General features: G+C 38.1%; 1 protein-coding gene across 4 annotated transcripts in view; it reads right to left on the reverse strand.

Moving 5' to 3' along the window:
- KMT2E (lysine methyltransferase 2E (inactive)) overlaps positions 1-25,575 on the reverse strand; it is an 80,553-nt gene that overhangs the window by 49,870 nt on the left and 5,108 nt on the right. For 3 of the 4 annotated variants that reach the window (XR_008793039.1, XM_056118336.1, XM_056118333.1), the window contains exon 2: positions 7,124-7,308. Coding sequence is in view for 3 of the 4 variants with exons in the window: in XM_056118336.1 (XP_055974311.1) it covers positions 7,124-7,194 (71 nt within the window). In the remaining variant the exon portion in view is untranslated. Of the gene's footprint in view, positions 1-7,123; positions 7,309-11,162; positions 11,236-25,575 lie in introns of all 4 variants that reach the window. The other variant, XM_056118334.1, reaches the window with a different exon arrangement.

Genomic DNA, 25,575 nt, shown 5'->3' on the forward strand with positions numbered 1-25,575 from the left:
AGTGCTCAGAGTACCATACAGGATGCTGGGGATCGACCCCAAATCCAGCAATATGCAAGACAAGGACCTTATCTGCTGTACTATATCTTTTAAAAAAAACTTATCCCCCCACTTCCCTTCTCTCTGTTAATGTTGTTGCAATGCTCTAGGGTTGAACACATGCTTGCTTGTGGTGTTTGTATATTTTGGTAGTGGTAATTGTCAGAGGTCACACACGTTAGTTGTGTTCAAGCATCAAGCATGTGCTCTCTGGGGAAGGAGGGTGCCATGGTACTTACACACCTCTGGCGGGGGGAGGGGGAAGCCACACCCAATTCTGGAATCACTCCTGGCAGTGCTCACAGAACCATATGTGGCTCCAGGGAATTGAACCAGAGTATACAACAGGTAAGGAAAGCACCTTAACTCTCGTATGTAAGAGAGATCTCCAGCCCCCAGATTTTTTTTTTAAGCTACTGTGCTGGCCAGAAGTCACACCCTTTGGTTGCTTTGTACACACCTAGCTAAAATATGACTGGAAATTGCTTGTGGCATTAGAGATCATGCAGCAGAGCTGCCAGAATGGTGCTTCAAATATGTGGATGGCACCGGGGATCTAACCTCATGCTTGCAGTGTAATCACTTTGGACACTGAGCCCTTTCCTGGCCCTTTTTATAATGAGTGAACAACCTGTAGAAAAGTCATATTTAATCCTGGTTTACTTAAGAAATATTTTGTAATTAAAAGTTTCACCTCTGAATTCAAATATAATTTCCTTTTCTAAGGAAGAAAAAAGAGATACAATTGGGAATCATAAAATAATACAACTTGCTAAAACTTAAACATTATTTAATATACTTGAGCACTGTGTCCAAATAACTGAAATAGAGAAAAGGACATACTGTCCCAAATTTGTACATGTCATTCATGTCAATGCTCAAACTACATGTGTTACTGTGTCAAGAATTAACAAAAACAAATATTTAAAATGTCAATAAAATTAAAGGCATAGAAAACTTTAAAATATTTTGTCAAGATGAAAACCAAGTTTTAAAAAAAATCTCTAGGGGCTGGAGTGATAGCACAGCGGGTAGGGCGTTTGCCTTGCACGCGGCCAACCCAGGTTCAGTTCCCAGCATCCCCTATGGTCCCCTAAGCAGTGCCAGGAGTGATTCCTGAGTGCAAAGCCAGGAGTAACCCCTAAGCATCACCAGGTGTGACCGGAAAAGGAAAAAAAAAGTGTGGAAAAATAAAATAAAAATAAAATAAAGGTTCATCTCTGTTGCCCCATGTAGCAGGCTTCATTCCTTTAAAAAAAAAATCTCTAAGCAGTAGCCTGGCAGATCAGCAGTTAAAGGCTTGGAAAAGGTTATGTGATGATTATCTGACCGATTTCAGATACAACTCTGAGTAACAATACCTAGCATTGTAGAAAGTTCCCTGACCCAGCATTTTTCGTCTGTCACTTTTCCAACTTACTTGCTCATATAAATTCTCCTAAGCATTACTCTGGCTAAGTCGTGTTGATCAATGTGGCAGAGAATCAACTTCTAAGACCAAGTTATATTGAAATTAAACTGTTCCTTGCACACACACAGCAATGTTTTGCCTTTATTTCTTACCAAATGACCATCTGAGTGTTTGCCCCCATGATTACTCTTATTCTATCTCTTATTAGTCAAAACTTACCCTTAAAACTTAGAACTATTTACAATCTTCATAGTTTAAAACATCTTACAGCCAATTATTTCTTTTAATACTGTCCCTATTTCACAGTATAAAGTCTCCATTTATGTCCAAGTAGCTATGTGATCCTGTACTAGCATCAGTAAATAACAGATATAAAATATGGTTGTTCAATGGTTCTGAAGATTATAAAAGAACTCCAAAATATTCTGAATACTTTGAAAATCCTACCACCAAATATCCACACCACTGTCAAAAAATGAGTTTTAAAAAAACTTTCTTAGGGGCTGGAACAATAGTACAGTGGGTAGGGCATTTGCCTTGCATGCAGCTGATCCAGGTTCAATTCCCAGCATCCCTTATGGTCCCCTGCGCAGCACCAGGAGTAATTCCTGAGTGCAGAGTCAGGAGTAATCCTTGTGCATCGCTGGGTATGACACCCCCAAATAAAAACAAAACTTTCTTAAACTTTTAAAAGTTTCTTAAAATTAAATTATGGTCACTGTATAAAATTTAAACATGGGGGTTGGGAATGAAGCTCATGCTGTAATAATATATGAGATCCTGGGGTTCAATTTCATTTCTAGTGCCCGAAATTTTAATACAAAAGTATGTAAGTAAAAGACCACTATCACCATGTCTCCATACCTATATTTCATAATTTTATAATGCTATGCATCCCACTCTAAAAGGTTCAGGTGTTCAGAGCTTACTCCTCGCTGTGTTCAGTGATCACTCCTGTCAGGCACTGAGGGACAAGCACTCTACCCATAATACTATCTCTGCTCCTTTTTGGCTAATAAAAAAATTTTTTTGAAGTGGTGTGGCTAACTACCGTTTTTTCCTTTGTACCACCTGCCTCTGGGTTCAGGGATCAATTCTAGACTTTGAGTGGAACCACTAGCAGTGCTAGAGATCAGACTGAATAGGGGTTAGCCAAATACAAGACAACTACCTTAACCCCAGTACTACCTCTCTGGCCCAGAATTATTCTTTTGTATTTTTATTTTGTTTTAGGGCCACATCCAGATATGGTCAGGGCTTATTCCTGGCTCTGTCCTCAGGGATCACCCCTGGCATGCAAAGAAAATAACCTACTCAGCATGCAAAACAAAATGTCCTACTCACAGTACTATTGCTCTGACCCCAAGAATTGTTCTTTCTTTAGAAAAGAAGTTGCATAGTGGTTAAGTATTCTCAGAGTGATACACAGCCCACATAGTAAGTCTACTTCATGACAAATTCCAAAATACAAAACAAGAAAACCACAATAATTTCCTAAGTAACTGAAATGTTTGTGGGAATATTATCCAAAAACTAGATATATGAGTAAATATTATTTTAAAAGAAATAAATAATATTTAAAAGACTATCAATGGTAGGGCTGGAGCGATAGCACAGCGGTAGGGCATTTGCCTTACAAGCGGCCAACATGGCCGACCCGAGTTCGATTCTTCCGCCCCTCTCGGAGAGCCAGGCAAGCTACCGAGAGTATCTCGCCTGCACGGCAGGGCCTGGAAAGCTCCCCGTGACGTATTCGATATGGCAGACACAGTAACAACAAGTCTCACAATGGAGACCTTACTGGGCCCACTTAAGCAAATTGATGAACAACGGGAGGACTGTGACCATGATCAATGGTAAGTGAACAATTAAGTCCAAGCAATTTTACCATGTTTACAGATTAACAATAACATAGAATTCACTGTCCGCTGTAACAAAAATAACTATATTAAGTTCATAGTTTTCTTCAAAAATATTCTGGGATAATGACATAAAACTTTAATTTTAATAGAAAATTTGATGAAATAAAATGCAGAAATTAATTTATGTATACAACATTACTAATTTCATTATTATGAAATAGCAGTATTGTGGCTTTAAAAAGTGCTTGCCTGACTTGGGTTTGATCATCAGCACCAGATGTGGTCCCCGAGCGCCACTAAGAGTGATGCAATCCCTAACTAAATACTACCAGGTGTAATCCAAGTAGCAAAAAAAAAAAAAAAAAAAAAAGCAAGCAAACTTGTAACCTATATAATTAACAATTTTTAAATTAGAAAAGCAGTAATGAAATATCACAAAATAATTTTAAAGTGAGCCAGAACAAAACAGGAGACTAACATCCAAGAATAGTCTAGATAAGTACCAGGAGGTTCACTCCATAGCTTGAAGGCCAGCCGCACAAGCTAAGGGAAAGGGAACTTAGCTGCCTAAGTTAGAGATAGAGAAGGGAATACTAAGTAAAAGGTATTGTGAGGATCCTAGCAGAATGGGAGATGCATGCTGAAAGTAGACTATAGACCGAATATGATTGCCATTCAATGTCTCTTTTGCAAACCACAGCACCCAAAAGGAGAGAGAGAGAGAGAGAATAAAAGGGAATGCCCTGCCACAGAGGCGGGGTAGGATGGGGGGATGGGGTGATGGGAGAGATACTGGGATCATTAGTGGTGGAGAATGGGCACTGGTGAAGGGATGGGTACTCGACTTGTTCATTGTATAACTGAAACCCAAGCACAAAAACTTGTAATGTCCACAACTGTATCTCATGGTGCTTCACTAATAAAAATTTTTTTAAAAAAAGTGGCCAGAAGGCAGAGGTAGTTCAAAATGCTATAGAGTACATGCTTTGCCTGCTGGAGGCTCGAGTTCAAACCCCAGCACATGATCCCCTTGAAGCACCCAAATTGGGCAGAGCACCTAAGTAGCCCAGGTGTAACTCAAACACTAAAACCAAACAAAAAACTAGTGACAAGGAGATAGCACAAAAGTTAGGGACACATGAAAATCATGCATCAGATATTAGTTTGATACTTGGTATCACATAGCCACCCAAGCATTGCTGAGTGTAGCCCGGAGGTCCCTGAGTACTGCCCTACTGATTCCTAGGACTGCAGGGCCTAAGCATCACTATATCCTCATATGGTGCCTAGAACCTACCAGGAGTCATCCCTCAGCTCAGAGCTGGGAGTAAGATCTGAGCACAAATGGATAAGGCCAAAACAAAAATTAAACTAAAAACAGACAAACAAACAATAAAACCTCAACAGTATGATCTGAAAAATTCAATCCTTCACTACTGCAAGTCAAAATACTATCAATTTTTAAAAGTATCCCAAGTGTTCAATCCATTGATCTCTCTCTCTCTCTTTCCATCCCCAGAACTACTGAAAAACTGTAACATTTAATTAACTGAAATTACACCGTTTTGTAAACATAAGGGACATACTGCCCAATAAACAGCCTCTTACATCTTTCTGCAAGAGAAATGCTATAAAATACCTGTTTCCCCTAAACACTGAAACACAGTACTTTAGGATTACTGCACATCCAATGATCATTCTTGCATATTATGCTTTAGGATTAAACCATGAGATCTTCAAGCAAACTAAAACATGATTCAGTATACCCCAGTGGTAGTTGTTGTTGAATTAGTAATATATATAACAAAAGAGATAAGGTATTTGTACTCTTGAAGCTTGTATTTTAATAAAGAAAAAATAATAAATTTCAGAAAGATTCACACACCATTTTAGATAGTGTGAAGAAGGAAGACATTAACAGAAAATTATAATTGAGGTTAGCTAAGACTATGATAAGAAAAGAATCATGATCCAGGTAAAAGGGAAGAGGTAAAAATAAATAAAAGTTAGAACAAAAAATATAAGAAAAATAGTATCACTGTGGGAGTAATAGTAGGCTAGTGGTAAAACAATAGGGACTAGAAGAAGTGGTGCTCTTGGGACCAAAAGAAATTAGGATTTTATTGTCAATCAAAAATGCACTAAAAGGTTTTCAAGCAAAAGTCTGTGATTTAGTTCATCGTTTAGAAGAATGATATTACAATTTTTGGCAGCGACTAGGCAAGGAATCCAGGTTTCATAAATGCATGCAAGCACTTTACCACTGAGTCTCATTCCTACTCGTCACATTAATTTTTGTTTTGTAGTTTTGTTTGGTTTGGGGGCCACATTTGGCAGGGCTTATTCCTGGCTCTGCACTGAGGGATCAGGCCAGTTGCAGCTTGGGGGATGACATGGGAGCACTGGGGATTGAACCCAAGTCAGTTACATGCAAGATTAAGTGCCCTGTCTGCTATATTATCTCTCTAGCCTCTCCTTACATCAATTTTTCATAGAAAATGGATTGTGAAAGGCAAATAAGAAGCTTAGCAATTATTTTACAGGTTAAGAGATGACAAGGGTAATTCTGAATGAAATGAATCAGGAGAGGGGCAGACACATAACAACTGCACTCATTTGTGGAACATTAAAAAAAAGTATGATGCTAATACATAAAAACAATCAGGAGGACTGGCCCACAACTGGAAGTTTGCTACATTTGGGGGTGGGGGTGGGGATTGGGCATTTCAGATAAAGAAGGGACCACTATGACAATGATAGTTGGAAATAAGCATTCAAAAACTGAGACAAACATGGTAATTCTTTCAGTACTTGTACTGCAAACCATAATGCCCAAGGGAGAGGGAGTAAGGGGGCAGGGGGAGGAAAGAGTACCACTAGGTATGGCCACAAAGCCCAAAACAAAATTAATAAAAATTCTTCAGATAAAAGTCTTATTATTTCGGCTGTGGTACTTTGCTAACCAACTTTTAAAAATTGTATTTGTGAGGCTGGAGCTATAGCACAGTGGGGCAGGGTGTTTGCCTTGTACACGGCCGACAAGGGTTCGATTCCCAGCATCCCATATTGTCCCCTGAGAACTGCTAGGAGTAATTCCTGAGTGCAGAGTCAGGAGTAACCCCTGTGCATTGCTGGGTGTGACCTCCCCCCCACCCAAAAAAATATATATATATTTGCATGTTTCTCCCCTTTCCCTTCAAAATATTACTTTTTCATGTTTCCATACTAAGGATTGTGCCAGGAACAAGTGAGAAAATCAAGGTATCATTATTTTACTGCACATGATATCATTAGCATTTTTATTTTTTAAAAAGGTATTAATTAGTAGTGCTTAGGAGCAACCAAGAAAACCTCCAGTGTTCAGGAGACAATGCAGTGCTAGAAATTAAAATTAAGCACTGCCGTGTGTGACCCAAAACAAAGAGAAAATTACAGCATTTTGGCTCAAATTATGTATGATCATTTTAGAGAGTGGCAGAGAGATTATTCAAAGGGTCAGAACTCATGATTTGCATAAAGGAGCCCCAGTTTCAATCACTAGCACTGGCATGGTCCCCCATGACTGCATGAACAACCCTCTACAGCACCACACCCTTAGTACCACTGGATAATGATCCAAAAACAAAACATAAATAAGCAAAAAGTAATTTTAGTAAAAGAAATTTTTGCCTTCAACCTTTTGATATTTTCTTTAAACCCGAGTCTTAAGTAAAGCTACAAGACAAATTACTCACTACTTGGCTATGCTAAAATAATTGAATGAGATATTTTGCCTTTCCCTACCCAAAATACCTGTAATTGAAATACTTACTCTGAGCCTGCAGCCATTTCCAAGTATGACGTTTCTGCTGTGTCAACCCCCAATGGGATCACTATGCTCATGACGTTCGCCTCTGGTAAATTCGATTACTATGGAGTCCTATGCATTGGTATCCAAAACACTGGGGCATGCCAGCCACAGTGCTCATTGCAAACATCTAAGTGCATCCACAAACCCTGATAAAAGAAAAGAGAACAAAAATGAAAATAATCGTCAGTCTTTGAATGACTGTCACACTGTAACAATTAAGTTAAAGATATGAAGAAAAGTAATATTTATTAAAATACCAGTAGACTGCTTTGCACATGTCCGACCAGATTCAATCCCTGGCATCCCATATGGTTCCCTGACAACTGCCAGGAATGATTCCCAAGTGCAGAGTCAGCAGAAACCCTTGAGTATGGTGGGGTATAGTCCCCAAAATAAGAACAACTAAAATAAAATACCAGTAGAAATTTGGTATTGCTCTAGGAATTTGTATTTTATTTTTTCTGAAATCAACTTATATGCTTGTGATCAAAAGTAAAGTTTTTCTGGGCTAGGGAGATAGCTCAAAGAGCTGAGCGCATGCTTTACATGCTGGAGTCCCAGGTTCAATCCAGGGCATTCACATGGTTCCCCCTACCCCAATCCCTAGCACTGCAGGGAGTTAGTATCCCCTAAGCACCACTGGTTGCCCCTCCCCCCAAAAATCTTCTGAATCATAATCTTCCTTACAAAATAAATTCAATATGCCAAAAGAATTACTAGGACCATAGCAATAATACAGTGGGTAGGGTGCTTGCCTTGCATGCAGGCGAGACCCAAACTTGATCCCTGGCACTCCATATGGCCCACTGAGCCCAACAAGGAGTGATCCCTGAGTGCAGAACCAAGAGTAAGTCCTGAGCACTGCCAGGAGAGGCCCAAAAACAAAACAAAACAAAAAAAGATTTACTAAGACACTCTGCTAAGTGAAGAAAGATCATACTCATTTTGAAAGGTAAATGGAATTACTTAGAGAATATATATCCCACAATAATTCTTAGTTACAATGAGTGAAGAATAAACAAATAATGAATGTTTACTATGGACTAGCACAAATATTAAGTTTTTACATGGATGATTTCTCACAACTCTGAGATAAGAATCTTCATTTTACCACAGAAAAACATAAAAGCAAGAAAGAGTCAGTAACTTAACCAAGGATGCCCGGTGTAAGAGATAAAATCAAGAGGCTGGAGCAAGAGCATAGTGAGTAGGGCATTTGCCTTGCATGAGGTCGACCCGGGTTCTATTCCCAGCATCCCGTATGGTCCCCTGAGCACCGCCAGGGGTGATTCCTGAGTGCAGAACCAGGAGTAACCCCTGTGTATCGCCAGGTTTGACCCAAAAAGCAAAAAAAAAAAAGAGAGAGATAAAATCAAGATATGAACCAATTCCACTCTATTCTTTACACATATATATGGATGGATACATACATATTCTTTACATACATATATATGTGAAGTCATTTCATTTGTAATATATTTTACAGTGTTTGTTATTTTCTATACGAAATACATATTTTGACTGGGGTCTCCAGGTTTGCTGGGGAGGGCATAACTTATTGTGCTCAAAGGACTTTATGCAGGGATGGAAACTGGGTCAGCTTCTTGAAGACAATTGCTTTACCCACTATAGTATCTCCCCGGGGGGTGGCACATTGATCACTAGTATTTTAGTCAGTACTAATTCCTCAAGAGTTAATGACCCCAGCAGTAAAGAAAACAATATACTTGGAGAATTTTTTAAAACAAATTTACCAAAATCAACAAAAATAGATTGAGTTTCAACATCAATTTTTCTATTCTCAATTCACTTTAACACTTGCTATGTGTATTGTTTGTGAAACATTCACCTGAAGTCATTTTAATATATTCAGTACAATTTAGGAATGGATAATCCTATTAACAGGATAAAATAACTACCAAATTATCTATTATCTTTAAAGAAACATTTTTTCTGCATTTCAGATATACTTTCTGCAAATATTTTTATTATTTATTTTAAATTTTCACAAGTAATCTTGAAAATAACTTCACAGCTTAATACATATTTCACATCTGATACAGACTGTATTACAAATTACCAAAATCATGGTAAGGAAGGTTTAAATTCCCCAAGAAAACTAGTCTTTACTATATTATGTTATTAGAGCTATTACACTGTAAGTTGTTAAGATTAAAAAAAATACAGTAATAGGCTCCCAAGTGATAGTACAGTGAGTAAGGCATTTGCCTTGCACATGACTGACCCAGGTTTGATCCCCGGCATTCCATATGGTCGCTCTGAGCACTGGCAGGAAAAATTCCTGAATGCAGAGCCGGGAGTAACCCCTGAGCACCACCGGGTATGGCCAAAAAAACAAACAAAAAAATTAAGTATTTACTAGATGTGGGTACTAGCTAAATTATTAGTCCTTTCTAAGCACCATGTCCCTTGTTTATAAAATAGGGAGCCAGGGGCCACAATGTAGCTCAGTGAGAGCCTGCCTCCCTTGCATGTGTGAGTCTCTGGTTTTAACCTCTTGCATAAAGGAAAGAAGGGACACTGTCTTCATAAAGACAGAAGAAAGAAGAAAATAATAAATGAAAGAACTTTGCACAATAACTATATCTATTTAAGCAAGCAGTTGTCGTAAGACTTTTTATTCTCTTATTACAAAATACAGATAGAAAATTATTTAACTCTTAGAATCTTCTTAGAAATTTTTAAATTATGGTTTACTAATTGCCATTCTATTTTCTCCATCAAATTAAATTGCCCTCTAAAAGCAAAGCAAAAGTTTGCCCTAAGTCTGAAACAAAGGTTTGTATTTTAAGATAACTGATTGTCCATAAACCCTGTATAGTACCAACTACATAACAACTGCAAAGGATTGGTGAAAGGATTTCACGTTAGATGAAACTGCAGCTCTAGTCTCATTAATCAAAGTATACAGTTTAGTGTCTTATAAACAACTAAATATAACTATCAAACTATACAGTTAAATGTCCTATAAACAACTACATGACACCTTCCCCAAAAATGTTATCTTTCTGAAAATACAGAAGCTCATCCTCTGGATAAAGACCCATCATCACATTTGAAACAAAACCACATGCTGAAAGTTTGAGTCGATAGAGGAGAAAACCTAAGCAATTTATAAGTGAGAAGTGTTGATACCTATTCAAAAGATCACAGAGCAAATATTCCCTAAATGCATTAAAAGAAAAAAAACCATAGTCAGAAAATTCATGCTACTCAAAAATACAATTAAGCCATAGCAAAAGGTAGAGCACACAGTGGGTAGGACATTTACCTTGTATGTGGCCAACCTGGGTTTGATCCCCAGCATCTCATATGGGTCCCCAAACCCTGCCAGGATGATCAACCCCTGAGCATAAAGCCAGAGTAAGCCCTGAGCACCACCATGTGTGGTCCCAAAACAAAACAGAACAAAAATACAACTGATGGGGGCTGGAGCAATAGCACAGCAGGTAGGGCGTTTGCCTTGCATGCGGCTGACCCGGGTTCTATTCCCAGCATCCCATATGGTTCCCTGAGCACTGCCAGGGGTAATTCTTGAGTGCAGAGCCAGGAGTAACCCCTGTGCATCGCCAGGTATGACCCAAAAAACAAAAAACAAAAACAAAAACCCAACTGATAATAAAAAGAAATTAAAGTTCTTATCCAATCTGTAAAAATAGCACAGCTGGAAGCTTTGCTCAAATGGTAGAGCAATATCGGCCTTTCATGTGCAAGACCCTTGTTTTATCACTAGCACATGCCTCCCAAATCACCAGGAGTAGCCTTAGAACTCACCCTTATCCCTACCCCCCAAAAAGTTGTAAGCACATAATATAAATTCCAACTAAGGGGGGAAAGTTCAAGAGAATCTAAACAATCACTGCAAAGTTTTTCATGTCATATATGAATCCAAATCCTGGTTATCCAACCAGCAGGAAAATACACAACATATATTGAGACTAAATGGTAGCCATTGAAGAAATAATATAAAAGGAAATACCATGAGGTGTCTGGTAAATCTGAGGTCCAAGAAAGAACAAATGTCTTCACAAAACCTGCTATCCAGAATAGACCTAGAAATCAAGTGAACATAGTAGTATTCAGGTGTTTTTAAAATATGATAAATTATAGTTATTCCGTCTAACATAATACCTAAAAACCAAAGGAACTACAAAAAGACAACAGCTAGTTCTTAAAAATCTATGAATTTATTTGCTTTTTTTTTTTTACAAATATTCAATAAAAGTAATGGCAATAATTGCACTAAAAAAACTGGGAAAATACAATGTTAAAAAGGGATATTGTAATACAAAAGCAACAATATTAAAACAAAACATTAACTTAGGAAAAACTCAAAAGGAAAGAAAAAAAGCAAACTAAGTTTATCAGAAAAACCGGAAAATTGTGGCTGGAGTGATAGTATAATGGGGAGGGCATTTGCCTTGCATGCGGCCAACCCAGGTTCAATCCCCGGCATCCCATATGGTCCCCCAAACAACTCCAGGAATAATTTCTGAGAGCAGGGCAGGAGTAACCCCTGAGCAGCGCAGGGTATGACCCCCCAAAAGGGGGGAGAACACCCTGTAAAACTGAGTCACCTTTAAAAACTGTATTTTTTAAAAGTTCAGAAGACAAAAAAAAAAATACCACTGAAAAAATGAATGTGATATCCAAAATGCAGAAAGGATGAAAATTCAGGAAATATTTTTCTAAAGCTGCAAATAAAAGTGCCCCTTGAACAGTCTTTTTGAGGGAAGAGTTAATTTGTGTTATCGGTCTCTTTCATAAGCACCTGAGATCAACAAATATTTAGAGAAGTACTCATAATTAGACCTGCATCACTAAGAGAATAAGTGAAGGAATTTTGGGTTGAAATGACTGAACTACTGATATAAATAAAACAAATTTGAATTGTGAGAACAAATGCCTGCTATTTCCTTATAAATTAGAAATTAAATTCGCTTCATTATTCACAAATGTTTACTGATTTATATATAGTTAAGGACTGAAAATATATTATGATCCATTATTAATTAATTTGGTGCCCTACAATAAAATATCAGATTCTTAAGAGCTATTTTAAAAAAAAAAATCTGACAAGAGAATGAATTGCACATTTCTCAAATTGTTACTATTTGTATCAGACAGTACTTCATTACCATTTACCTGGATTAAAACTCAAACTTCCATCCAGAACTATTTATAGCAGCAGAGAAAACATATAATGAATACCTACAATGCTTAATCCTACTAACAAGCCTATCGGTGTCAGTAAAGGTAAGGTAAAGGCCCTCCCGTTGATCGTCGATTTGCTCGAGCGGGCCCAGTAACGTCTCCATTGGAGACTTTGTTGTTACTGTGTCTGGCATATCAAATACTCTCGGTAGCTTGCCGGGCTCTCCGAGAGGGGCGGAGGAATCGAACTCGGGTCGGCCATGTTGGCCGCTTGTAAGGCGAACGCCCTACCCGCTGTGTATATTTGTTATTCTTATTTTACCAATAAGAGTACTTATCCAAAGTTTGTATAGAATATGGATTTAATAATTTGATTCCAGAATGTACACATTTGACTGAAATTCAAACTTGTTAATGACTGGCAAAATACAGAATCTAGAATTTACAGTTTAAGAAAGAAATACTGACAAATGGCGTTTGTCTTGCAGAGGCCAACCTGGGTTCGATCTCTGGCATCCTATATGGTCCCCCAGCACCACTAGGAGTAACCCAAGCATCACTGGGAGTGAACCAAAAGGCAAAAATACATAATAGACAAAAGACTACCAATAAGAGGTGAAATTAAGTGTCTAGTCCTACAGTATCTGGGCTAAATAAAAAAACAAAGTTAACACTTACAGTGCACTCCCCCCAGGTTCCAGAGCAAGACACTATAAAAATAAAGAAGTACAGGCTTTATGTCTAAAATTTGTGTTTAATGATTGCCACTCAATGCCTCTCTTGCAAACCACAGCACCCAAAAGGAGAGAGAGAACAAAAGGAAATGCCCTGCAACAGAGGCAGGGTGGGATGGGGGGGTGGGGGGTGGGAGGGATACTGGGGCCGGTGGTGGTGGGAAATGGGCACTGGTGGAGGGATGGGTACTTGATCATTGTGTAACTGAAACCCAAGCACAAAAATCTGTAAGTAACTGTACCTCATGGTGTTTCACTAATTAAAAAAATAAATAAAAAATAAATAAAATAAAATTTGTGTTTAAGTATTTCGGGGATTTAGCTCAGTGATAGAACACTTCAAGTATTAGTGAAGAGGTTTAATTCTAGTCACCGCCAAAAGATTAATTTCAGACAGTACAAAACACATCTAATGGAGCGATAGAACAGCGGGTAGGGCGTTTGCCTTACACGTGGCCAACCTGGGCTCGATTCCTCTGTCCCTCTCGAAGAGCCCAGTTAGAGCCCAGCAAGCTACCGAGAACTCTCGCCAGCACAGTAGAGCCTGGCAAGCTCCCCGTGGCATATTCAATATGCCAAAAAAAAAAATTCAGTAACAAGTCTCACAATGGGGGCGTTACTGGTGCCCGCTAGAGCAAATCGATGAACAATGGGAGACAGTGCTATAGTGCTACAAAACACGCAATCAAAGGATAAAGATACTCAAATTCCCGTATTTTCAGGAACAAACAGCACATCCCTCATTAGTGAATTAAAAGCAACTCCTAATGGTTAGAGAGATTACAAGGATAAAGGCACCTGCCTATAATTCAGATCAACCAACTCCAGTTAGAATTCTAGGCACCACATATGGTCCACTGAACACTGCTAGTGTCACTTGTTGAGCACAGAGGCAGAAATAGCCTTTGAGTAGTTTTGCATCTTTTGCCAGGCCCACCATCCCTCCCACAGAAAAAGCAACCAGGGGCCAGAGCAATAGTACAGTGGGTAGGGCATTGGACTTGCATGCAACTAATCTAGATTCCATCCTCAGTACCCTATATGGTCCCCCAGCACAGTGATCTTTGAGCACAGAACCAGGAATAAGCCTTGAGCACTGCTAGCTATGGCCAAAACAAAAAATAATCCATAAATTAAGGGTATTATGCTTTCAAATTTTAGTTCACTGGCACATATACAAGTAAACTAAGCTCCTAATACAGAACTATTTCTCCGCCAGAGTATAACAGAGCATTTTCCTTGCATGCGGACATGGGTTCGATCCCCACAAGAAGTAATTCCTGAGTGCAGAGACAGAAGTAACCCCTGAGCACTGCAGGTATGGTACCCCCCAAAAAAGTCTCTCTTAAAGCCAGGAATACAGATCAAGGGGCTGCAGTACATGCTTTGTATCTAGAGACCAGGATTCAATATCCAGGGCCAAAAGAATGAATGGGAATAGCCCATGAGAAATAATAGGCATCCCTAAAACAAAAATAATAAATCTGTTTTCCTGTGGTCAGGATTAAACTGATAGACATACATGAAAAATAAAATATATACATAAAATCTGATGTTCAAAAAACATTTTCTGGCACCAGAGAGACAGTTTAGGTTCGTATTTTACATATGGAGACCTAGCAATCTCTGGCACAACATGGTTTCCAAGCACAGAGCCATGAGTCCCTGAGTACTGCTAGGTGTAGCTCTGGAATTTAAAAAAAAAAAAAAACAACTTTTTTTTAAAAGCACATTTTCTGGTTCTACTGGAGATTCACTGCAACACATTGAGTACTATCAAATCCAATAAAGTAACGATGTCATAACTTTCACATTTTGCCACTTACTAATGGTTATAGTCTTTGAGTCTTAGTTCGTCATCTGCAAACTCAAGTAATCAAAGAACATATTTCTAAATTGTTTGGATGGCTGTGTGTTGCACTATGTTTGCTCTAATTATCAGTTAAAGTTTTGGGAAATTAAGTATTTAGGAAAAGTCCTTTAGGAAAAATATTAAAATAATCCAGCACAGGATGAAGTGGCCCTAATGATACCACTGAACACAAGTAGCACCACACAAGCAGTTCTTAACTAATTCTCAAGCCCCCACAACTTCCAACTATGGCTGGGAGTTGCCTCCAATCCACAGTACTACCCCCAAAATACCAAACCATCCCACATATATTTAAGAATAAGGTACTCTCCAAAATCAAACATTATAAGTTCAAACTCTGGAACTGCAAGATTACTAATTTTGCAATTAGTACACCTCGTCCATCAGTAAAGACTCAAAATTAGCTCAAAACTGCAACAACCTTTTCTTCTTCTTGTGTTTAGCCATACCTGGAGATGCTCAGGATTTTCTCCTGGTTCTGCACTCAGGGATCATCACTCAAGGCAGACTTGGAGTGCTGAGGATCAAACCTAGGTTGGCCAAATGCAAGGCAAGTGCCCTACCCACTGTACTTATCACTCCAGCCCCAAACTTTTTAAATCCCATATTTAAAAAAAAAAAGTGAACAAAGAGAGTGTACCATACTGATAAAGAATGTTCATGGTGAGGAAAGGTGGGAAGGATGGTATGAGGAACTCTGCAATTTCTCCCCCTTTTTTTGGGGGGGGAGGGGGGCTCCCAAACAGTACTTCTGAGGCTCTAGGGTCTATGCTTTTCTGTGATTGCTAGTATCAACAAAATAATGTGTAAAAGAGGCTACAGTCAGATATAATGGGAAAAGGCCACAAGTAACAATGCCTACTAATGAATATAGTAGGCAATTTATCTCTTGTATTTGCTGAGGTTAAGGACAATGGCAAAACAATGTCCCTTTCCTGTACATCCTCCCACCTATCAGTTCAATTTGATGAAAAACCCAGTCTTCCTAAAGAATATTTTGCAAAAATAATGGTTCTACTCTAGACTCAAACTATGAAAAAAAAATTCACCTTTAAATTCTACTTATTCAAAGGGCGGCAGAGGAAAAAGAAATTCCAAACACAAGTGCTAAAAAAGTTGTATAGGGGTCAGAGTGATAATACACTGGATACGGCATTTGCCAATGTGGGTTCAATCCCTAGCACTGTATGTGGTACCCCGAGCTTGCCAGAAGTGATCCCTGAGTGCAGAGTCAAGAGGAAGCCCTGAACACTGCTACGTGTGCCAGGTGTGGCCCAAAATAAGCAGAAACAAAAAGCTGTATAGGGGCCGGAGAGGCAGCATATCAAGTATGGTACTTGCTTTGCACAATGTGGACCTGGTTTCGATCCCTGGCATCTCATATGATCCCCTGTGCGCCACCAGGAGTAATTCCTAAGTGCAGTGCCAGGAGTGTCACCAGGTGTGACCCATCCCCCTACCCCTTCTCCAAAAACAAACAAATTAAAAAAGTATAGATAAAACAACAACAAAAGACCCACATGCATTATTCAATCTAAAATGGACTACTAGAGACTGGTTCATTCTTATTTTTTTAGCCTTCAAGTATGCCAGGTAAGGGCATACATTTTGATGAAAACTGTCAAAGTTAGCAATAATTTTTTTCTTTTTTTGACTCTTTGGATCACACCTGGTGATGCTCAGCGGTTACTCCTGAATCTGCACTCAAGAATTACTCCTGGCAGTGCTCAGGGGACCTATGGGATGTCAGGGATCGAAACTGGGTTCAGCATGTGCAAGGCAAACACCCTACCCACTGTACCGTCACTCCACCCCAGAAGTTGGCAATAATTTGAGTCTCACATTTTTCATTGTAATCTCAAGAAAACAATGTCTGTGGACTTCATGCCCAATTCAATCAGCTAATCAGTGGCTGAATAAATAGCAGGACTCCTACATTAAAAAAAAAAAGAAAGAAAACAATGTCCTCAGTCTGTAGGATGAATTATCATTTGAATATTTTAATATAATTTCTTTCAGACTAGAGAACTTCCAGGAGCTTCTCAAAAAAGAATGTACATCAAATTGAATAGGATTTAAACATATCTTTCTATACTCAATGATCTCATAACTTATTATCGCCCACATATAATGATTTCATATTATCACCTAAGATTTGAGCTACCAGAGTAATTTTCTAAGTGGTATCTCTCCCTACTGTAACTCAATCTTCAATTTTGTAGTTTATCTTCTTTTTTCTTTGTTGTTGTTGTAATGACCAAGACACACACACACACACACGCACACATTTGACTATACTACTAAGGTTGCAGTGTTTGCTTGTCAGACACTCACATTTGATTGTGGTGTGCATAATCTCAAACTCTTCATTTTGACACTGGAGATCATAACTAAACAGTAGTGCCACCAAGATTACACTTGACACGTGAAGAAGTGTCAGGGCTTGAATTCAAGGCCCATGCATGCAAGACTTTAACAATGAGTGCCTCACTTCACTGCTAACTTGACCTTTAAATGTATGAGTGGTTCTCAAATATAAAAACATAAATTGCTATTTTTCACATTGTAAAATTTGGGAGCTGGAAATGGCCATATTTCTAGGTCTCACACAAAGATTGATTTATTTAGGCCTACCCTATCAAAAAAAAAAGTTATTTACTCTAGTAATATTTTTGGTGAGTCCTTAAATACTGAATATATTCCAAAATCAACTTATTTCCTTACTTTGACCTATTAAAAAAAAAAAGCACAGCAACTAGAATCGAGATCCTAATTATGACTTTACTAAATAGTTGATAGTAATAGTTCAACAAGTAAGGTCTTTGATTATGTTAACCTTTTTTTCTATTTTTGGTATATCCATGGCTCACTTCCTTTTGAATTTTCCAGTCGTTTTCTACTGCTTGCATTCATCCTCTTAGAGTAAAACTTTCTTTTCTCTTTGATTAAATCTTAGTAAACCTTCAATAATCATTTAAGTAGCAATGCTTCCTTGAAATCTTCTCAAGTTAGACACTTCTACCACAAAACTAGCTTGAGATCTCTAGAGAACTATTTAGACCTCTTGAGAACTGTTTCATTTGTACTACACTTGATCTTGGCCAAAAGGCCAAGAAGTGATAAGGACTGTTTCATTTGTAAACAAAAAATTTGACTAGGCTTTCAAAAAAAACCTGGTCACCTGGTCAACTATAAACTTGTTCTGCACTAATCTCTTAACCTCCCAAAGAAGGTATTACTTACATTTTTTTTAGCCACTGGTTTATATTTTGACACATTATTCTGAAATAGTTGTTAGATGGATAGCTTCCACAATTAGATCATCTACTTCACCCTAAGCAAGAACTGAAATATTTATATATTAGCTCTTAAAACTTGTAATGTGGTGGCTAAGATTTTTTTTTATTAAATCATACATTTCTTCTCCCTAATATATTTAATCCTCACATCCTTAAGATGAATATATATCTTAAAAACAAACAAACAAAATAAGGGACTGGCCTAATAGTTCAGTGTGGGAAGGGCACTTGTCTTGCAAGCAGCTGATCCTGGGTTCTATCCCTAGCATCCTATATTGTTCCAAGTGTGGCCAAAAACATACTTAAAAATTTAAAACTTACAACTGAAAGATGTTATTTCCTTATAGAACTTTTTTTTTTTGAGGGCAGTGCTCAAGGAGTACTTGGCAGTGTTGGGGGACCATATCATATGAGGTGACCAGGGATCAAACCCAGGTTGGCTGCATGCAAGGCAAGCAACACTGTACTATTTTTCTGGCTCCAAAAACTTTTAATGATATTGAAATATTTCCCTCCAAATTATGGCAACCACTATTTATAAATATAATTAAATTCAAATTCTTTCAACATATTTATTGGGTCTATATTACATTCCGGATACTGGGGTTCTGGGGAATGAATAGTGAAAAATTAAATTATATGTAAGGCACCTGCAGTTAGCCATAGCAATCTAATATAATCAAGGGCACCTTAATTTTTAAATAGCCATCTTTGATCAACAATTTTTGTATTCTCATTATCTTAACAAGCAATGAAAATTTTCAAATGACTTGATTCCAATTTGCTTTGTTTTGTCTTGTTTACAGGTCACATCTGACAGTGCTCAGGGCTTACTCCTGGCTCGGCTTGCAGGAATCATTCCTGGAGAGGCCTGTGGGAATATAGCCCTGGTACATGACAGGAAAGACACATAAGGAACAGGAAAGACACTGTGACCTATCTGCCTATATTTGATGGCCCACAAATGCTATTATAAATTCCCAAATGGCCCATGGTAGAAAAAGTTCCCTACCCTCAAATGGAGTTTACATCTAGAGATTTGAAGGGTAAGAACAAAAAGAGGTCTATGTATGGAATTGTGGAATTAGGGAACCCATTTTTAACTGAGAAGTATAATGAAATACACAAATGTCTTTCTCTTATTATGTATCTTGTTCAAGATAGGTCTTGCTAATGTAGCCTGTCTTCCCCCAGCTCCCCCACAAGGGTGTGTGGGTTTGGGCCATAAGTAGCTGTTGGTGTTCAGGGCTTACTGCTGGTTCTGTGCTCAAGAGACAGTTATTACCACTAATCAGGGGGACCATATGTAGTGCCAAGGAACTGAACTAGGGTCAGCAGTGTACAAGACAATCACTTTAACCCCTGTACTATTTCTCTGGTCCCTGAAGTAGGCTGTCTTTAACAGGACATACAATGAATGAGAAATTTTTTAATAAACAAAATGTCAAAATAAAGTTGGTAGATAAAATGTTATGAGACAAGTATTTTTGCTATAAGTTACACCCGCTTTCACTTCAAACTCTACAGCAAAAACCTTCGTATGAAGAAATTATAAATGAAAAGTAAACCACATGTACTGGGCTGATCTATTAGCCACTATTATGAAAGTCATTTTAACATGATGCTTAAGTTGCTCTGAGAAATTAGGAGCTAAACCTACAAGTACTTTTCCCTAAATTGTCAATGAATCATTTACTTTAGGAGATAAGAGGCACTAACTTTAAACTTCTTTAAAGGAATGGTCATTCAAACTAGATCAAAGAGTTACATCTCCATCATTCTATATTAAATTCAAATGGCATTTGTTTCTTAGATATTCTCAAAGTAATTACACACACTGCAGCACTGTCCTCCCATTGTTCATCGATTTGCTTGACCAGGCCCAGTAACGTCTCCATTGTGAGACTCTTACTGTGTTTGGCATATTGAATACTTCACTGGTAGCTTGCCAGTCTTTGCCGTGCGGGCGAGATACTCTCGGTAGTTTGCTGGGCTCTCAGAGAGGGGCGGAGGAATCGAACCCGCTCGCCTGGGCTGGCCGCACACAAGGCAAATGCCCTACTGCTGTGCTATCGCTCCAGTCCAATTAAACACACACACACACACACACACACACAAATATTGTCTTTTAGCATAACTATCCAGTCCCATAAGATCTGTCAGATTTTAAGAAATCTAGTCAAGAAGAAATTGTTACATTAATATATAACTAATTGGTTACTACACTTTAGAGCAACTATGTAACTATACACCAAACAATTACAGGCTAAAATTGCTAAAACAATTACAGCCTCAGAAAGAGACAGGTTCTATTAATAGGAAAAAGTAACTTTCTCAAGGTCATACAGAAAAACCTGGTCTAAGTGCAGTTGAAATACAGTTCTGAAATTTCTACTCATAAATTCTATGCACAGCTTCCACTGAAGAAGTACTGCTGGAGCGGCTGGTATACACTTGCCTTGCAGGCAGCTGATCTGATTACCCAGTACCTTCTATAGTCGGTCCCCTGAGCCCACCAGGAGTGATTCCTGAACATAGAGCAAGAAATAAGTCCTGATCACCTCTAGGTGTATCCCAAAAACAAAAACAAACAAAAAAGAAACATTTCTGGAGAGGCAGACTGGAAGTGACATTTAAAAAAAAAAAGTGGTGCAGGAGTGGAGAGATAGTAAGAGTGGGTAGGGTAGTTACCTTGCAAACCGAAGACCCAGTTTTGATCCCAGGCATCCCACATGGTCCCCTGTGCACTGCCAGGAGTAATTCCTGAGTGCAGAGCCAGATGTAACCACCAGATGTGGCCCCAAAACAAAAAAAGTGTTGTATGGTCCTGGGCATTTTGATGTGGAAGTACAATAACTTTGTACATCAAAACCATAAATATTAACACTATTGTAACCAGGTTACCTAAATTAAAACAAAAACTTATTTTTTTTTCAAAAGCTCTTAAACTTACGTATGAGTTCTTTTAATAAGAGATAGCACAGTGAGTAAGGCACTTGCCTAGCATGCAGCTGACCAAGGTTTGATCCCAACACCACTAAGGATCCCTTAAGTACTGCCAAGAATGATCCTGAACACAGATAGGGTAAGCCCTAAGCACCACTGGGTGTGGCTCAAAACATTGAAAGTTTTTTTAAAGCATGTATTTTCATAATCTTAAGATTTAGAGGCGATAAAGTATGTTCTAGTACATCACTTCCCAAAGCAAAATTTTCACCAGATCCCCCATTTCTTCTTCTCCTGATATTCAAGGCTCCCATTTGACTCCAATTTGTATGGACTGCTATAAATCCAACACAGAATTCATCAAAATAACAAATGGGTTCTGGAAATCAACAGATCACCTAAATGCTGATGAATAGAAGCACTAAATATAGTCTATCACCTGATACTACACAAAGAGCAGCATTCCCTCAGAGAATCCAAAAATACTGCCCTAGCTTTTCAAGAGGAAAGTCAGCACAGTTCCTGGGGAAGAAAAAACCAACGAGCATCAGAATCTAATTTTTAATTCATGATCAAACATTAACTCTATGACATTTAGAAAATTGTTTAACCTCTCTAGTTTAGGACTTGGTATACTGATGATGTGGAAGAGTGATATAGCCATATATCCAAAGCACAAACTCAACAACACTGAAAATATGAGATCTAAGCAGTAACCACTGAATATTCTACCGTGCCTGTCAAGTGTCAAGTTGACAGGCAGGGTCAGAGTGAAGGAGGTGGGATGGGTGGAGTATGGGAACACCAGTGGAGGGAAGTTGACACTAGTGGTGGAACTGGTGTTGAAATATTAAGTGTGTAAACCTCAACTATCAATAACAATAAAGTCAGGGTTTTTAGTTAGCACTATAGCACTGTCCTCCCGTTGTTCATCGATTTGCTCAAGCAGGCACCAGTAACATCTCCATTGTGAGACTTGTTGTTACTGTTTCTGGCATATGGAATACGCCACAGGGAGCTTGCCAGGTTCTGCTGTGCAGGTGAGATACTCTGGGTAGCTTGCTGGGTTCTCCAAAGGGCAGAGAAATCGAAGCTAGGTCAGCCGCGTGCAAGGCAAACGCCCTACTGGCTGTGCTATTGCTCCAGCCAGGTTTTTAATTTGCTCGAGCGAGCCCAGTAACGTCTCCATTGGAGACTTTGTTGTTACTGTGTCTGGCATATCGAATACTCTCGGTAGCTTGCCGGGCTCTCCAAGAGGGGCGGAGGAATCGAACTCGGGTCGGCCATGTTGGCTGCGTGCAAGGCAAACGCCCTACCCGCTGTGCTATCGCTCCAGCCCCAGGTTTTTAATTAAATTTTTAAAAAAATTTAAATACAAAATGCATTTTACAAGTTGGTTAATCTATTAATATGTTAAAACAAAATATTTTTCTCAATGTTTTCAGAAAAATATTTTACTTCAGGGGGACAGGAGTCAAGGAGCCTTACATGTGTCATGTGGTAGGCCCAATTCAATACCTGACACCACCGGGAGCAAACACAGAAATGGAAACAATCCCTGAGTATCACCACGTATGACCCACTCCTCCCCAAGTATTTACATTAAAAAAAAAAAAAATTACTGAGGAGAAGGGAAAAAGCTCAAAAGACTATAAGCATGCTTGAAATGCAGGTTGAGACCCAGCAAGGCCAAGATCCTCCAAGCACTGAATAGAGAGTAGTCCCCAGGTACGGACCAGAAAGTGGAAAAAAAAAAGTGGGGGAAGGAAATTAAATAAGTGACAGACTGTGGGTGAGGTGAGAGTGAAGCTGAGGACACCAGTGGCTGGAAATGTACATCAGTGAAGGGATGGGTATAGGAACACTGTATGACTGAAATTCAGTCATGAAAAACTTCGTAACTGTGTATCTCATGGTAATTTAATAAAAAAGAAATTGTTAAAAAGAAATTAAATAAGGAGTCCTTATTTACCATACCATAATGGTATGGTAAAGAGCACGAAAAGAGCAAAGGTCTCCAGAAGATTAAAAAAAAAAAAAACTTACACTTAATAATCTAGTTTAAAATGAAAAAAAAAATCTGATTCTAATCCTAAAGAAACCTTAAATGAAACCAAATTGAGGAGTGATGTATAACTAGCACCCCCAAGGTATGAAAGACTCTAAAGAAAGAATGGAGAACTCTTCCAAATTAAAGGAGAATAGAGGCTGACACTCTACCAATTCCTGTGAAATCCAAATGTACTTCTTCAAATAGTCTGTGAGATATTCCCTCAGTCTTATACCAAATCTTTCACTTAAGCTAGATGAAACTGATTTTTATTTCTTACATCCAAACAAATTATACGACAGTATTTTCAATGATGTTGCCTAGGTGTCTCCAAAACTTCACTCAGAAGACCACCAGTCCTGGAAACTGACATGAGTGCATGCTTTGAATGTGCCTTAACTGCTGTACTATCCCCTGGCCCCAGAAGTAGAATCAAATGGTGCAAGGGAAATAGCAGTCATTCAAGTATCTTTTGTTTCAAAATTTTTGTTTTGGTGGGACACAAGGCTGTGTCAATTCAATTTTATCACTTATTTAAATTGAAGTAGAAATGCAAATAATTCCAAAAGAAACAATCTTACTTTCTCAGAAAATTTATGTATCAAGCCAATCTCAGACCTTCATGATTTTAGGCTACAGAAGCTCAGTTTTAACCATTCCTATCAGTTACATCAAGAATCTGCCTATCTTCTGCCACATCATTTAAAGAGGAAATGGATCTTCAAATTCCTGAAGCTTGTATTTCTTTAAAAGACAGATAAAGCCGGATAGGAGCAAGCCAAGAGGTCTCTCTGTAAACTCAAAAATAGAAGCGATTATATTTCACTACCAGCATAGGAAAAAAAAATAGACTAGTGTTTCTCATGTAGGCTCCAGATATGTGTGAGCTTCTGGGAAAAATAAAACTTTTCTGACAACATTCTAAGTAACAATGGTAAAGTAATAATGGTTTTTTCTTTTCATCACATTTCTTATTTTTTGCTTTAGAAAATTTTATATTTTAATTTTATCTTATCAGAGCAAATAATGAAAAAAAATATTAAAAAATTATTCTTTTTAATTTGCTTAAATCAAATGTTTAAAATAATTCATCAAGGTGAACTTTATGTGACAGATAGAAATCATGTTTAAAATAATCTTTGTAAACAAAAGCCATCATAGATTTTAAAAATTAAATTGTTTTTTGGTCTCAGATAAATTGTTAAATAATATGAGAACAAGAACTATAAAATTACCTGATAAATACCAAACCAAAACTAACTCAATCTTACTGTTATAATTCTGGCTTGCTGCCACAGGCTCAGACCTTAATGCTGCAACCAAGTTGGCTGTAACACAGGTGTGATTACTCAATATTATCTTTCTCAATAATAAACTTCAGGATCAAGAATATTTACTCCTCTGGATTAACTCTTAAATTGAGCAACCATCTAAGACTTGCTAGTTTTGCTCCGCTAATGACTGTTTGTCATGCTGATATATATACAGGTCTGCTCTTAATACTAAATGCCACATTTCAATGGTTTGCAAACACAGAAAAAAATTTTTACATAAAATAATGGAGCAGGTGCTGGAGGAAGAGGGGGCTTGCCTTTTATATGGCCAACACAGGTTTGATTCTGGACACCCTGATCCTCTAACTCCCAAAAGGAGTGATCCCTGAGAGCAGAACAAGAAGTGGTCCTGAGCACCACTGGGTATGGCCCAAAACAAAAACAAAATGATAAAAATTTTTACTCACTAAACTATTAAAAGGTGTAATATCAATTTTGAGGCATCCTGAAGCAATTGAATAAAAAAGAATTTATGTGAGTGACCTGTTACATCAACTGAAAATGTTTATCATCCCAAAAACCTTAAGTAGTTTTGGGAAATAACCAAATCAGATTTTCAATAAAGCTGGAATAGTCGTCTAATAATATGAAAACATCTTTCCTAAACTATATACAAATTAAATTTTACTTACTATCTATACATAGGGGGGAAAATTGCTTTCATGTCAAGTAAAGAAATTAAAGGAACTGGTTTTGAATCTTTAAATGAAAAGAATCAGGACAGAGAAGAGTACTGGGATAAATAAGGTGCTGGCTTTGGAGAATGGACCCCAGTTCAATCCCTGGCACCACATAGGGTCCCTTGAGCTCCATCAGGAATGATTCCAGATTACAGTCAGGAGTAAGCCCTGAGCACTGTTAGGCATTGCCTCCCAAAATAAACTGAGAATCTTGTCACCAATGGCTAACAAAAAGTTCTCTCATCTTTAAAAATATAAATAAGATTGTATCTGAGTCATCACTGGTTGGATTTTAAAGTATTTAGTCTGGGCTGGAGTGATA

This window comes from Sorex fumeus, unplaced genomic scaffold, assembly GCF_029834395.1.
Source record: "Sorex fumeus unplaced genomic scaffold, SorFum_2.1 ptg000037l, whole genome shotgun sequence".
Lineage (NCBI taxonomy): Eukaryota > Metazoa > Chordata > Mammalia > Eulipotyphla > Soricidae > Sorex > Sorex fumeus.